The sequence below is a fragment of the Chenopodium quinoa genome, unplaced genomic scaffold (genome assembly GCF_001683475.1).
Source record: "Chenopodium quinoa cultivar QQ74 unplaced genomic scaffold, ASM168347v1, whole genome shotgun sequence".
Taxonomy (NCBI): Eukaryota; Viridiplantae; Streptophyta; class Magnoliopsida; order Caryophyllales; family Amaranthaceae; genus Chenopodium; species Chenopodium quinoa.
In genome coordinates, this window is record NW_018742589.1 from 642,686 (window position 1) to 660,125 (window position 17,440).

General features: G+C 31.6%; 1 protein-coding gene across 1 annotated transcript; it reads right to left on the reverse strand.

The window, feature by feature from the left end:
• Positions 1-2,868: 2,868 nt before the first annotated feature.
• Positions 2,869-9,739, reverse strand: LOC110721099 (4-coumarate--CoA ligase 1-like). Its single transcript, XM_021900226.1, has 5 exons — positions 8,469-9,739; positions 5,462-5,660; positions 3,803-4,016; positions 3,570-3,672; positions 2,869-3,319 (listed from the first exon to the last, which is right to left on the reverse strand). Exons 1-5 carry the CDS (start codon positions 9,534-9,536, stop codon positions 3,200-3,202), a joined length of 1,704 nt encoding a protein of 567 aa, XP_021755918.1. The 5' UTR covers positions 9,537-9,739; the 3' UTR covers positions 2,869-3,199.
• Between the last annotated feature and the right edge of the window lie 7,701 nt (positions 9,740-17,440).

A 17,440-nucleotide genomic window follows, 5' to 3' on the forward strand; every position in this document is an offset into this window, starting at 1 on the left:
CAGCAAGAATTGCGGTGAAACTTGACTTGTCCTTAAATTCAGAGACATTGCATCAACTTGGAAACTACCAAAAATGTTTTAATTCTAGCTTATTTGAGTACTTGCGAAAGATTCCTGGGTTAAAATTTGTAGGACATCATCCTTAAAATTAAGGATTGTTTCAACAGGATATGTCCTTGTCCCTTTATACTACTCCAACGTGATCATAACGATATTTCGATAAAATATATACATACACGGTACGTAATCTTAGCTTGGTCTTGGTCATATATGTAAGGATATTATCGTAAAATATAATTTCACCGTTCTTTTAAGATTGTCTTAAATCCCTTTTTCTTATACTTTATTAAGAGTTATATTGAGTTGGCAGAATCATAGAGAAAATTTGTGACGATCATATTAGCTGAAACAAAAATGAATGAGGCAATCTTTTAATGAGTTAATTAAGTACGATTTAAAAGAGGAAATGAGACGGTTATAAAGAGGTAGACGAAATAAAATTTGTATTTCCTACACTGTAGGTAAGGTATGCATAAAAGAAATGGGACACAAAGTAGCATGCACATTAGTAGTCATGAAAATTATAGGGAAAATAGTGTGAGGTTGTCATATCATTGTATTATAAACGAGTGAGATTGGAATGTCTATTATAGTTCCATATCTTTCATATCCTTCATGTACAATGTATGTCTAATGTCACCCTTGTTAAGTCTAAAGTTCAATTACTCATACGTACATTAGTTTGTTTCCTTGTGTCTTTTGTCTTTATTGTTTGAGACCAAACCCAAAACTTGAAATTAGTACATACTCATACTATGTGTACTCGAGGTGGTCAATGCTAGGAATAACGAATGTTTAACTCACTTTATTTATGAAACTTATGTCTTATTATTATGATAATTATTAGATTAGAAAATTTCAAAATAAATCAGATTTCTAAGCAACTACATGAGTTTCATCTCAAAGCTCCATCTAGCCTAAACACAAATCGAGTCATTTAATTTCTTTCTATATCTCTCGATACATATATCATTTTGACTTTTAAAAAAACAATTATAGAACTTTAACTGCAATTTTTTTTTTTTTTTTAAATTCTAAATGTTGAGTAGATTGTCAGTAATCTAACAACAATTATACAAAGCAATAATAATGATCCGATTAAGACATCAACTTAAGAGCAACTCCAATAGCAAGCTAATTGTCAAATTAGCTTGTCATGCCACATAAACTTTCAAGCTAATTATCTTTGTAGCTAGTTTGATCTCTAATGGCTAGCTATTAGCTTACTATATAAATTATCAATTTATTAAGTTTATCTTAATTACTAATTGACCCTTAGCATTTTCTTTTTGACAAGTTTTTAGCTAATTTGCTTGACTAAGGGCATGTTCACTCCAGCTTAATTTCAATTTAGTTCAGTTTAGTCCAGCTCCAATCAGTTTAATGCAGTTCAGTTCAGTTCAGCTCCAATCAATTTAGTACAGTAGTTCAGTTCAACTCCTAATTTCTTTCTCTCATAAAATATTCATTTCAGCTCAATTCAGTTAAGCTCTAATCAATAAGTTCAATACAATTCATTTCAGTAAATGTGAACATGCCCTAAGCTAATTACATATTTTTGCTCCAATGGTCAAGCTAGTAGTCAGTGACTATTTAAATTGCAAGCAAGTCTCTAACTACAACCATTAGAGTTGCTCTAAGTGGTTTTTTTTTTTTTAAAGCTAGGCTTTAACCCAATTTAGTATAGGCTAAATCAACTATGAAATCCCTATCTAAAATCCACATACTGCCTCTGTTCTTATTATTTGCAACGAGGGTAGTATTTATAATTTTATAGTTCTTCATCAGATTATTGGATATTTTATAATTGGATATTTTTGTAGTTGTCCATCTCAAAGAAATGGGCCATAGTTATGCAATTATCCATCTCAAATGGATGGGCCAAATTTGTGTCATTGTCTATCTCAGCAGAATGGGCCTACAGTCCAGTTTTCATTGTTCTACTTTGAGCCTTTTGGGTCAATCTATTACCTTCTTGCATTGGGCCTTTAATCTTTATCTCATTGGAACAATATCAAGACAAATACGTCGCATAAAGTGGACATAAACCATAGTCATGTTCTATAAATTAATTGCCTCTTTTGATTGAGCGCTTTTAACAGTGGATACTAAGCAATTTTTATATTTTGTTTTATGAATTAATTTATCTAAAGAAATTGTTAAATAATTAAAATAACCATGGGTGACACGGGACATAACCTAGTTTAAAACTAAGATTCATACCAATCTAGTAAAGGCCTATGAATTTAAGTAGTCGGGATATAAAGACAGGCACAGTCACCTATTGACCTATCTGAAGCACATACTTGTTAAATGGGCCTATATTATAGTTCCTTCATCAGATGATTCAGATCATTAAATATCTATGTAATTGTCCATCTCACGGTAATGGGCCATATTTCTGTCATTGGCCATCTCAAAAGATAAGCCTATAATCCAGTTTTCATGTTTTACTTTTGGCCTTTTGGGTTGATCTAACTATCTAAGGCCTATATTTATATTGGTATGATGATATCAAGAAATTATTAGATGATTAAGCTTAAAATCTATTGTTTAGAATGTTGAGGCCAATTTGAGATTCGTCAAATTTTCAATCACCAATTCATACTTCCGATTTGAATTCATCTCCTAACTCGCAAATTGCTCTTCTACGTGCTACATGTGTATAATTGTGTTGTCATATGTAATCTTTATCCATATCCCAAATAGGCAAATATACTATGTATTATGCTTTTATTCACCAACTTTTCAATTGATTAAAGCATCTAACTATAAGTAAAGCATACAAAAATCAAGAATAAACACTCATTAATCAAATTAAAAGAAGGTAAATCTTCATATAGCTAGAAAGTCCATGACATCATATACAATAAAGTTATAAAAGATGACATAGAAATATAGAAGTAATTAATTGAAATTTCCAACACCTTCCCTTTCCAAATTGCCCCCCCCAAAAAAAAAAAAAAAAAAAGAAAAGAAAAAAAAAAGGAATTTAAAGCCAAAAGGTTATTCTTTTGGTACAAATCATATATTTACTGACATCCTTGCTTCACATTGCATTGTTGCATAAGTTGCTCTTGCTAGGAAGTAATGCCTTGGTAATTTTCAAACTTGGGTTAATTAAATGGCTGTTAAAACCCTATTTAGTTATGCCATTTGCTAATCTTGCTCTTAGCTCTTTCCTTAAGATTTTCCCTGATGGTAGTTTAGGGATTGATTCCACAAAGAAAACTCGGTATATTCTCTTATAAAATACAACCTGCACGTAAAATTCACAACAATTTATTAGTTCATTACTTTGTATATATACGAGTAATTAAAATAATATCTTTAGATTTGTAAAATATTTTTCTACTTATTTCATGGACCGATAAATAAATAAAAATCAATTTTAACCAAGTTCAATTTTGATCATCAAGTGAATAGAACGTGATCTAATTTAATAAATAGAACGGGATCTAATTTAATTTAACAGGGTAAGCATTTAGGTAAATTAACGCGAAATCTACCTGTTTGGAGATGTATTGCTTAACATCATCTTCACTAATTTGAGAGCCATTTGATCTTACAACAAATGCAACAGGAACTTCACCAGCAGCCTCATCTTGCATTCTGAAATATTGTTTAATAAATTTAATTCATTAAATACAAATCTAAGGTAACATACATTAATATGAGACATAATAAAAGAGATTATTGTTAATTGATTAATAAGTTAATAAAAAAGTAAAAAAATACTTACGCAACAACTGCAGCATCATGGATATTAGGATGGTTGATAAGCATGCCTTCAAGCTCAGCAGGGGCTACTTGGAAGCCCTTGTACTTGATCAATTCCTTTAGCCGATCAACGATGAAGATCTCATCATCATCGTCGACAAATCCGATGTCGCCGGTGTGCAACCATCCTTCTTTGTCTATGGTGTTTGCTGTTGCCTCCGGGTCATTCAAGTAACCTGAATTTTTATTCAATAGTTTGTTAATTAAGGGTTTACTAGAGCTAAATAATTATTAGTATTTGAAACTTTTTTTTTTTTTGTGAAGATAATGATGTAAACAGGATTCGATCTTTCATGTTCGGTCCATCACTTAAAACTTTGGCCGACTGAATTAGTTGAATTGTTTGGCCGACACTTGTATCCTTATGAATTTATGAAAAGAGACTATTGTAACTGTTTTTAATGTGATATATGGTCAATTACACATTATGAAAATTCTTAAAATTAAGGTTTAATGTATGATGTATCAACGTCCCATTTTCTAGCTTAATAGCCTACATTATTGAAGAACATTGAATGACCAATTCAACAATATCTTTATTACTAGATACAATTGCACAACATAGAAGGGCCAACAAGAAATCAATAGTACAACAACATCAATTCCCACCAACCAAATCTACTATTTAAGCCTCCCTAGAGTTAAACATAAATATCAATGTACATATTTTTTTTAATTTTGTTCTTTTATGTGAGACAATGATGTGTATTGTTTATCTACCGATCATTGTTTATGCCCGAAAAAATTTGTGGATGTGCAAATTCCCACTAATTAGTTGATTCATTGCCTTTGGTTATGGTTCAAAACGATCATCAATCTCAAGGTTATAATATAAAATTACTAGTTTAATTTAACATAGATCGTACATTTAACGGGATCATCAAGATTAGTTAAAATATGATGCAAATAATTTAGGAATAAAACCATTTAAAAATGCATGGTAAAAATGGAGTATAGTGGACCACATACATGAGGGAGCCCCCATTCATCTTCATGATAAACAAAATTTGTTTATCTAATGGTATTTTCGTAAATATATCAATCATCATGGCATTTTTGTAAATAACTGAACAACTTTTATTAATATGCGGGTCCCACAAATGTTGGCTTATTTACGAAAATGTCATGCTGACTGGGATTTTTTGTTGATTTATTTACGAAAATGCCATTAGATAAACAAATTTTGTTTATCATCAAGATGAACTTGTATTTTCTCCACATATCAAGCAATCAAAACTAAAACATTACAACTTGAAAAAAAAAAAAGTCAGGCATTAAAAAGATCGGCAAATAAATGTCATGAGGTGCCAAAATGAATAACGATGATTCGTTTGCACTAAAATTACCTCACCTTAATGGATCTAAGAAGGGTCAGGATAGAAATATATGCGGCTAAGTATAGAGATCGAACATTAATGAGTCACACACAAATCTGTCTCGATTTAGTGGGTCATATTTATTTGTTGAAATGCTACCCTATAGACCTTTGGTCTTAATCAATAGGTCGAGGTCTCATTAATATCATAATGTTTTTAATTATTTGTTTTTTTGTAATGTATTAAATTGTATTCCTCACATTATGACTATTGAACAAAAATCAAAGAAGATGATAACAACTAACCTTTCATGATTTGGCTACCACGAATGCAAATTTCTCCAGATTGGTTTCTAGGTAAAGAAAGACCGGTATCAGGATCAACAATCTTTAACTCAGCATTTCGTACAACTGTCCCACATGATCCAGACTTTACATCCATAGGCTCTTTTGCAAATGCCAAACACATGGCTAACACTGGTCCTGCCTCGGTCATTCCATAACCCTACATGTACCGATAAATGTAATTAATACGACGTATATAGAGTACTGTTAAATTTCGAAACAATATGAAACAATTTGTTAAGTAATCATCTATATGTCAATTTTTTATTATCTCGCTTTCATTTTGGATTTGATTTTTTTCTTATGTGAAAATGAGGAAACATTACTTCACACTCGCGTCCATTATATCACTGACTTACTAATTTTATCTTTCATTAGTTTCATTCCACAAATAAATGAAAAACACAATAAAATCTCAATTGACAAACAAAGGAGGAGAGAATTGAAGGTCTTATCAACTACTTGTACTTTGCTCAAAAATAAAATTTTATAACATTTGGTAAGTCAAATCAAGCAAAATAATCATCAATGGAATTATGTGGAACAAAGTTCAACTAGTTTAATCGATCGCCATCAATCTATCACTCCATATATGGCATTTTGGTGCACCAAAATTTGCCACGATTAATAATAGGGATAAAAGCACCATTATTATGAATTATAACTCTTATGAGTTATAAATATTAGTTGTCATAGATGGTATATGTCTAATAAGATCAAAATCCATTAATTTCTCCCATCTATTGTATTTATTACTATAAATTTTTTTTATATTTTATATTTTTATAAAATAATGTGAAGTGGTGGCCATGGCCTATGAATATAATCTTACGTTATATACAAATAAACAATATACAATGTACTAGAATTTAGTATATGGACCAAATTATAAATGCAAATATTTTTTTTTAATCAAAAAGACATCGTTTAACATGACATTTTGTCTAATCATTTGAAGTGCTTTGTATAAAGTATTACTCTTAATCGATAATGATTTAAATGTAGAAGACGACATTCCCTATTATGGTGTATAATAAAATAAAAGTAATTTTTATCTTCAAATAATTGGAGAAAAAAGACATGTAATGCACCACTTTGCCAACTAGTACTCTTATTTCGATTTCTTTTCGTTAAAAAAAATGAAAGAAAAAATGAAAGGAAAAAAAGTGGTGGAGAGCATGCCTTGTCCATTTCTTACCCTTTATTTCAACTATGATGAAATTTAAGCTCACTTTTATTTGTACGGATTTCTTTTCTTTATAATAACGAAATTATTACGTTCTTTTCCTCATATATTATTATCGATCATATTTTGTATAAAACCAAGTCAAAAACAATTATAACTATCTTTCACTAATTACATACAATCAAAAACAATTATAACTGTCTTTCACTAATTACATACAATTTACGTTTCCATCACGCCAACTATACCTATAATATCTTAAAGTGTCAAGGTATGTAATATAGTTATTAAGATTTAAGAGTATTATAGAAAATAACTTACTAATATATACTCCGTATTATTTTAAGATAATCTCAAGTCTAATTATAAAGCTATGAAGTCATTGAAATCACTAACCCTTTATTTTTTTTCCTTGGCAGTGACAGTTGTATGAAATGTTTAATTAAAAAAGTACAATTAATCCTGTAATTAATTTTACATTAATTTCTCCTAATTATGGAAAAGTTAGTATCAACTTCACCTAAATCGTTAGTATGTCAAACCTAATAGTTATATTAGGCTATCAATTCCACACGTATTAATTTCATTATTTTATTTTTATTTTTTAGGGGTGAAAGGGAGAGAAAACTCTCATTCCACACACGTAACATAATTATATCAATAAGCGCATAACATTTTGTCAAAGATTATCTTACAAATTAAAAACGACATTAGTTAAAATATTTTTAAGTTGTAGTTTCATTTGGAATTAGTTTTCATGTTAGTTTAACATAATCATGATTATGGATATACTCTCTATTGTCTATAAATTGTGGATGTGACTTATATGAACTCATTCACACTTGTAAGAAATAATCGAAATTATTAAAGCTAAAAAATCATTTGTTAAATTCGACTTTCTTTTTTGACTTGTGCGGTAAGAAATTATATTAAATCTAAAATAAGTTGAACAAACTACTTACCGTCTTATTATGTAACTATATAAGGAGAAATGTATAATAATATACTACCTCCGGTCCAAATTACTCGCAACTTTAAAATATTTTATATCTCACAAATAATAACTCAAAGTTACGACTAATATGGACCGGAGGTAGTAATTCATTACTATTCCTTTGAAGCATTTTCCTAAATGTTTATGACGATGTATCACGTATGTGACTTAATCATCTCATAAACAAGTAGTACTATTATCAAGATTTTACTTATTCTTTTCACCTTTAAATAAAGCATGCACCATTTTTCTTTCACAAAGTCTCTAATAGAATGATTTCTATTCAACGTCTCTTTATTGAACGATTTTTATTCAATTTATAAGTACGTGTTCTCATTATGTTAGGTTCTCATCAACATTATGCATATATGATTCCATATATTTTTCATCACGTACTTCATACTCCTTATTAAAATAATTGTGAATAATTAGTTTAAATTAAAAAAAAAAAAAAAAGGGTTAATAAGTAGTGCGTGAGTTCATGACATTGTCACCTTTTGCTGTACATTCTCGGTAAAATCTGACAACATTATAAACGTCAGAGTGGACTGACTTTTATAACAGAAAATTATTCTCATTTTTTAGCTTTATATACTACTATTTACTTTTCATATTTTCCTAATATGTTACACCTTTATTGAACTAGCAACCTATGTAAAAGTAGCAAAAAATCAAATCTTTAACTTTTAGACTTTAGTCATATCAAATTTGATTTTGTAGGTCTAGTAATTAAAATTAAATATACCATGAATAGTTAAAATAATTAATAATGATACGAGATTAATTACCTGTCCAAGTTTGGCATTTGGTAGTTTAGCTCTAACAGCGTCTTCAAGATCTTTACCCATGGGTGCTGCTCCGGACAATACTACCCTTACCGATGAAAGGTCGTATTTGTCCATGTCCGGGTTTTTTGCGATTGCTAAAACAATTGGAGGTACGAAGGGTGCAATTGTAACTTTATATTTTTGGACTAGTTCCATCAACATGTATATGTCGAATTTCGGCATTACAAGAATCGCGGCCCCAACGCGTAGAGCACACAGCAACACGGAGTTAAGGGAGTAGATGTGGAACAAGGGTAATACACATAGGATGACATCTTCGCTATTGAAGTAGAGGTTCGGGTTTTCCCCGTCCACTTGTTGTGCGACACTTGTCACAAGGCTTTTGTGCGTGAGCATCACGCCCTTAGGGAGGCCTGTGGTGCCTGAAGAATAAGGTAGTGCTACCACATCATCTGGGGTTATATTTGCCTCGGGTAAGTTGTTTTCCTCCCCTTGGGTCCCAACTAGGTCCCAGAAGTGCTTGTACTCGTTGGGGTGGGGACCATCTGGAGATATGGCATCCACGATGATTATATGAATGTTGTTCTCTTCACAATAGGACTTCACCTTGTCCGCGAAGGCGGACTGGGTGAGGATGGCTCGAGCTCCACTAGCTCGAGCCTGCTTCTCAATCTCGGCCGAGGTGCAGAATGGGTTGGCCGTCGTGCTTACGGCTCCGATGAAGGATGCCCCGAGGAAGGAGAATATAAACTCGGGGCTATTCTGGAGGAGTAGCATGATCACCTGACCCTTCTGCAACCCGAGCTTGTGATGAAACCCAGCTCCAACACGTCTGGCCGTCTGTTCCACCTCCTCGTAAGTCCATTCCCTCCCTGTTGGGCCGTCAATCAAACACGGGCGGCTACCATGTTCACGTAGATTCTCAAAACAATACTGGTGTAGGGGGAGGTGGTTAGGAATGTAGATGTCCGGGAGCTTGGACCGAAACACAAACTCCTTACGCTCAACAACCTTGTCAACCTCATGTCGCTCATCAATATGGTTGTTGCTCACTTGTTCGGAACCCATGTTTAAGAAATGTATGTATGTGATAATAATAGTTGATGAGAAAAGTAGGAATGAAGAAAAGTTTATTAGTGAGGATAGAAAGAGAAGGTATGTAATGTAAGTTATTACTAAAACCTTCCCTATTTTTTTGGGAGGGTTGGTTAAGGGGTTAATATATGGAAGTAGGTGAGAGGTAGAGGGGGGTAGCGGGTGGAGCAAAGGGGGTTGGTATGATTAGAATGCGATCAAAGTATAAATGGAAAGTGCGTTGACAAAACATGTAACTTCTCTAACATGCCACTCATAATATGTGCATAAACATGTAACTCACCATTGATTATACGGCACGTGTCGTGTTTACGATCTCGTGATTCTACGTGGCGCGTTTCTATTGGGTTGTATGAGGGATAATGGTGGGGTTGAGAAGTAGATGATCACAAAAAAATTGGACATATGGAGTTGGTGAAGAGATTTAGTTGAAAGCCTTGTTTGGATACCTCATTCAACATTTTTGGGATGAAAAAAATAATTAAATTAAATTTGGAGGTCAGAAGTTTGACTGGGTGGGATATTTGGAATTGCCATGTAGGATTTCACCTAACAAAGTTGGTGAATGAATGAAAATATAATTATAACAAAAAAGAAAAGAGATTAGTATGTTAGATTTAACCATTTTTTTTTCTTTTTCGGCGCATGTTATAAGCTTATTTTGTACTTGTAATATATTAATATATTTTTTTTATTTATTATAGATATTTTAAATTGAATGAAAGGAAAATATCAAAGATGCAAGATGGAGATAAGTCTATGTTTTGCAACAAAAAAAAAAAGTGTTGCTCGTCAACTTTGCATAATTGGTTATCGTACTTGAATTATGTTAATATTATAACAAAAAAAAAAATTGAGAGGAAAAATTGCTTTGTATATGACTATTAGGGTAATGAAATACTATATAATTTTTTTTAATCGCATTGAAAGTTATAAGTTCTCATAAATTGACAGGTTCATATTATAAGCATAAAATAATAAATCTATATTGTAATTAAAATCATTAGTTTATAACTTTTTTTTTTTAAAAAAAAATAAAAAAATTGAAGTTCACAATAAGAACTATCTTTACTCATTACAATTTTTTTTTTTTTTTTTTAAAAACAAAGAGACTAGCTACTCCATTTGTATGGCCCAAATTAATAATGCTATTTTAAAAGATAAAGTATATATATGTAAAAATTTAAATCTATACCACATACTACTATACATGTTTTATTTAAGAATAGAAAATTTCAATTATTGTATAAATTTAGTTGATTTTGCATACACTAGAGTTAAGTATACCTATGATTTTTATTTTATTAAACAATTTTGTTCATTTTTGTAAAACTAATAAAATGAGCTAAAAAAAAATCTCGGATACACCTAACTTTAAGTGTATCCGAAAACAAAACATAGGATTTGTCCATATTGAAGATGTAAAGTAATTTATTTGGCTTAAAACTTAGTTGTGACATTTAATCAATTATAAGATACGTATGATCATATGCCATATACATTTTAATATTCTCATAATAACTCTTTGTACACCGTCCAAATAAAATTGATATTATTTTTGATGATACTAAATAGTGCAAGATTGCATCAATTATTTTAGTATGACTCATGGATATGTTAGTATAATTGTAGTTGAGCATGATTTACCAAAGCATAGATAAAAGTAGAAGAAAAGGGACACAAAAACCAACTTACAACGATAAGGGTTGTAGGAAGTTGAGATTGGTGAGAAGATAAGTGAGGGCAAAAAGCTTAAGAAAAACGACAATGTTTACCTACTTCACCTACAAACGGGCCGGGTCAGATGGGACCGGGTCGGGCTGTGTGGCGGGTCCACAAATGTGAAAGTGGTGAATTATGTAATATATGTGTGTGCATGACGGCTAATAAGCGTCACTCCACCAAAAAACATCATAAACAAAAAAGAAGCATAGTATGTGTGTTTTTCTTTACGTTAGACCTTTTATTTGTGTTGATTTTGTGGACTAGTGCTCAATTCAAATAATTTGTGGACACAATTCAAGTTCACTAACCCACCCAAAGAAATAAAATATGCAAAAAATTAATATAAGTGTTACTACAAGATCATGATATAAAGAGCATGCCATCATTATCGCAATATACACTTGTTTTACGTAAGTTAGGGCCCATTAATAGGGTACTCACCTATAGGTTGGCATTTGGCGAGTTTTTGCAGCTACCTAATTTCCTACCCTTTTAAAGATCCGAGTGACTGGATTTAGAATTTTTAAAAGATAAGATAATTTATTTATTTACTAGATTAGCTCCGTACGGATATTATAAAAATGATTTACAATATTTTTAAGTCAAATTATCATTCAAAATATGTAAAATCTTTGTATAGTAACATAAACAAAAGTGTAAAAATTAAAATAATATAATCAAAAGAAAATTTATGTGTACCTACAACAAGATATTACATTAAAAAGAAATGGACAAAGTATAAAAAATTAAATTTGTCTAAAGCATTAAAATTAATCAAACAAAAAATTATAAATATGGCCACTATTTTACTACTCCGTATTAAATTTGAAAGTGATTTTTTAAAATTGAACTTGTGGGAGGTGACTTTCAAGATAAATATGCAATTATGACCTATTTATCATATCTTTCTGTATTTTATGGTGAGGACAAATGACTAGCTGTGACTAGATTTTAATTCTGGCTAGACATCAGAATTTAACTAAATTTATACGAACTAAACTAAATTAATCTTAATTTATCAGAACTTATTAAACTTATTTTAGTTGTAATTTAAAGTTAAAACCCTTATTAGAACTTATTTTTTCTAAACTGAACTTATTAAAACTTATTTTTTTTTCTTAATTTATCTGATTTAAAATAAGTAAAAATAATATGAACAAAATAGACCCTTAAAAGTGGAAAAAAAGGATAATAGACCATCACTACCAAGAAACTCCAGTTGGAATGTACACAGGGAAACAAAATTTTATATGGAGAAGCTAATTTTGAACAAATATTATTGCAAATTGGTGGGGATTTTAATACAAATGGGTCATTCTTTTTAGGACTAAAATTAGGCCAAATGGGTCATTCTTTTGGGGACGGGGGTAGTATATACTTAAGAAGAAAAAGTGAATCGCCAACTAATTACACAAAACCTTCCTGTATTTGATGTTCCATCAGTCTCTATTTTTGTTCTATTTGACTTTTCATAGTCTTCACACAAGCATCTTTATTCTTTAAACGGTTTTATCTCCATTGTCACATATGTAAAAATTATAAAAACAAGATATTAATTAAATATTTAATAAGAGATATCAAACGAGATCCACATGACTATACCACGGAGTATCTCTTATAGATTAAGAGTCTTTTGTAGTAAAAGATTTTAAAGGTTGATCCATATTTTGCAATGGGGCAAAAAATTAGGGACATACTTCGACATTAACACGTTCCTTAAATCACAAATCATCAATCACTATAAGGGGGTGTTATGTATAAACATTGTAAATGATGAAACAAAAATGATTCAAATAAGTAGGGAAAAGGGTGATAATAAACGTTATGTTTACTATATGTTTAGTATCCTAGTGGAATGGAAACAATTTGAGTAAATTGTGAGTAAGGAATATATTTTGTTTCCAGTAGTTTGTCTAGGGTGACAAATTAAATAAAGGGATTTAGTTACCCTTAGAAAACGATATTTGTTACTTTTAATAACTAGAAATAGAAACAAACAACTAGAAATAGAAACACTTAATTGAATTCGTTTCCTACATTTAAAATTAATATACCAAACGCCCCTAAAATTCCTAATATATGTCGAGTCACCTCCTATATTATTTTTATAATCCATCAAGCAAGGACACATCACACATGCCCCCTCTTGCAATAAGGTGGGTTAGATGGAACCACTATCGCTGTTTAGACGGCCAGACCTTTTGAAAGCCCCAAATGAAAAACAAACTAGCTAGGAACAAGAACAAGTACTTAGTGTGAGACACCCAAGATCATTCCCAACGAGTTCATTGTGATTGTTTTCATATATTACCAATATTAGTAGTTAATAGTTGTTGAGAAGATTTGCAAATGTTTGTGTTTTTCTTTTTTGTTTAAATGGCTTGGTTGAAAAGACCAACAAGAATATATGACTCAATGAGTCATCATAATCATTTAACTTTATAAGTACTAAGTAGGTCCTCCGTTCATTATATGTTTGGAAAAAGTCTAAAATCTTCACAATTTTATGTAACAATAATAAAATCAATATAGGAAAACAAGGAGTAAGTGAGAAGCATATCATTTTTAAAAATATAAAGAAAAAGTAATTTGTCTCAATTTATAAAATAGATTTTACTAATAAATAAATAATTAAGGCTCTATTCTCTTTTACCGGCTCTTATCCCATGTTATTACTTATTTTTGGTGAATTAAAAATTAGATTAGATAAGATTTATATAATATATTAGAAACCGTCAAACTAAAATACCTTTTATAGATGAAGTGAACATAGCATAAATATTATAATTAGAACTATGTAGGACTATAAAGGTACAAGGTCATTCTAAGCTAAGTTCAACAGATATAACGAATTCAAGTTTTTTGAAATGGATTTGCCCCTAGAAGAAAAACGGAAAGAACAACTACTGCTAAGAAATAAACAAGAAGGTAGGCATCAGAATTAAGGGACAAACGAATCAATAATCATACAATCAGACTACTTTTAATTTTACGCATCTTTAGACTTGGATCTAACAAATTCATCGTTAGTTCGTTTATCTTTTTAGACTCCTACTTGTATTGTATTTGTAATCAATAATGAATCTGTCGTTACTTTTATTGTTGTGTTGATGATCATAAATTACTTGTACACTAGCAAAGTATTAAGGCCTTAAACCACTCTAAGGTCCGTAGTTTTTAAGGGGATACAGGGAAAGAGATTAGGAACATTTTCTCACAAGACCGTGCCCTAATTTAACCTCTAAGGCATTCTTGCATACGCAATGGTATCATTGATTTATTTGCATTTTTAATTTGCTCCAATGGACACACTACCTAAATACCTATTACCATCTGATATAGAATGCGGCCCTTGTTGCACTAGGCAAGGCCCAATAAAGATTCACCACTAGCTATATCGGCCGAAATCTTCGAAATTTCTCAAAAAATGTGGATATTAGCCTTCAATTTAGCAATTTTTTAACTTTTTTCACCTGGAAATAAAAATTGCCGAAATATTTACCATGGTCCCTAAGACCCTCCGAGACTCCAATTGACTGGGAGGAACCATTCAATTTGCCTTTAAACGACCAATTTACCGGTTTACAACTTGCGCTGATTTCATTAACTCAAGCCTACGACCAAAAAAAATTATGACAACATATAATAATCATATATGGTTCCAAACGACATTATATATGACCCCGAGATGTATCCTCTAAAATCTAAATGCTTTCCGAGACCAGGCCCCGAAACCTTCAAAATTTCTCAAAAAGCGTGGATACTAGCCTTCGATTTTGGAATTTTTTAATGTTTCTTCGCCCGAAAAAAAATTGCCGAAATATTTACCATGGTCCCTAATACCCTCTGGGAGTCCAATTGGGTGTGTGGAACCATCCTATTTGCCTTTAAACGACCGATTTACAACTTGCACCGATTTCAGTAATTCAAGCGTACCACGAACATTTATGACAACATATAATGATCATATATGGTTCCAAATGGCATTATATGACTTCGAGATGTATCTCCTAAAATTTCAAGCCTTTTTGACATCGGGCCCTAAAACCTCCAAAATTTCTCAAAAAGGGTGGATATTAGCCTTTATTTTTGGAATTTTTTGACTTTTTTTCGCCTGGAAATAAAAATTGCCGAATTCTTTACCATGGTCCCTAATATCCTCTGGGAATCCAATTGGGAGTGTGGAACCATTCAATTTGCTTTTAAACTGCCAATTACTGGTTTACAACTTGCATCAATTTACCGGTTTACAACGACCATTTTAATTAACTTGCATTGAACCCGATTTGAACCGAAATTGACCCAAGCCAGTTTTCACCCATCAAAACCCGAATTTAACCCGACTTGTTACTAACCTGACCTGAATTCAACCCGACCCGTTCTTTACCTGACCCGAATTTAACCCAACCTGTTACAAACTCAACCCAAAATCAACCCAATTTGTTTTTGACCTGACCCAATTTCAACCCGACTTGTTATTGACCCGACCCGAATTTTTTCCATACCTATTACTTACCCAACCCAAATATTCAACCCGATCTGTTACTAACCCGACTCGAAATGAACAAGACTTGTTATTGACCCGACCTAAATTGAACCCAAATTATTCCTGACCCGATTTCAAATCACCTTAAATACAATTTAGACCACCTTATTATCGTTGATAAAAGCATTTTGTGTAGGGAGCCGGGCCAGCAAAAGAAAGGAGCATCATCCTCAAATTTAAGAGTTAAATATAGTATATATTTGTTGTATGGTCAAAGGAGAAAATTATCTTCCTAAAGTATAGACTATATTTCTCTTGTATATTGTCATATATATTATAGTCAAAGGATAAACTTAGCTTGATAAAAATGATAATTATCTATTTATTGTTAGTTGAACCCGGATATGACTTGACTTGGAAATGACCTGATCTACAAATTATTGACTTGAACATAACCTGACTTGAATCCGAGAATGACCCGACTTGGAAATGACCCAACCTGATCATAACCCGCAAATTATTGACTTGAACCGAACACGACTTGAACCCGAGAATGACCGGACTTTAAATGACCCAATCTGATTTTTAATCTGCGAATTATTGATTTGAACCGAACCCGACTTAAACTCGAGAATGACCCGACTTAATTCTAACCCGCAAATTATTGACTTGAACCGAACCTGACTCGAACCCGAGAATTACTGTAACCCGTTTTAACCTGTGAAAACCCGACCTATTGTTCACCCGATCCGAATGTAACCTGACGTAAACCCGACCCAAACCCGATAAGACGTATGACTCGACTCAAGCATGACCCAACCCAAACCCGACTCGCATAGGTTGTGAAATTAATCTGACTTGACCCGACCCAAACCCAACCCGTTTACCTGAATTGACAGCTTTAGCTATATGCCCTATATCATCTACTTAAAACAATTTTGTTTTTAAGTAGGCCTTTTTTTTTGTTTTCTTCTACTTGCAATTTTCTCTCTCTCTCTCTGTTTGTTTTTTTTTTTTTTTTTTTTTTTTTTTTTTTTTTGTGTGTGTGTGAAAATTATGCTTTTCTTTTAGTTTGTATATATCTAAGAAATGTAATTAAAGTTGATTATGTTGATAATCTCATTATTGAAATGTTGCATGTTTTTATAAATAAAAACTGAGGATAGATTGAAGTATATTTTTATGTAATTTGGACTGGACCTTAACATATAATATGTCTTCAATTTTAACAAATGTCATTTCAAGTTCTACACAAATTAATCAAATAAAACATACCGAGTATATATTTTAATAATTTACAATTCCAAAATTCATCTGCTGATGTTTGGGACAAAATACAAGTTCCCTTGTTAGTAACTTGTTTTTTTCGGATGCAGACATATGAGCTAATAATAGTTGAGCTCATAGTTTCATTGGTTGTTACTAGATATTCACATGCATATTACATTCATTGTTTATGTTTAATGCATTGATTAGATTTTTACTATTCTTCACATGCATATTGTGAATTATATTCCATATGTTTTATCTCTATGTAGAATGCACTTACGCTTTCGATCCCAGGACCTCCTAGAATCGGGAGGGAAGCTTTGACCACTTGAGTTATCCCTCACTCTTTTATATGCTTTGTATATTACTCATACACTTGTGAATGCATTGAAATAAA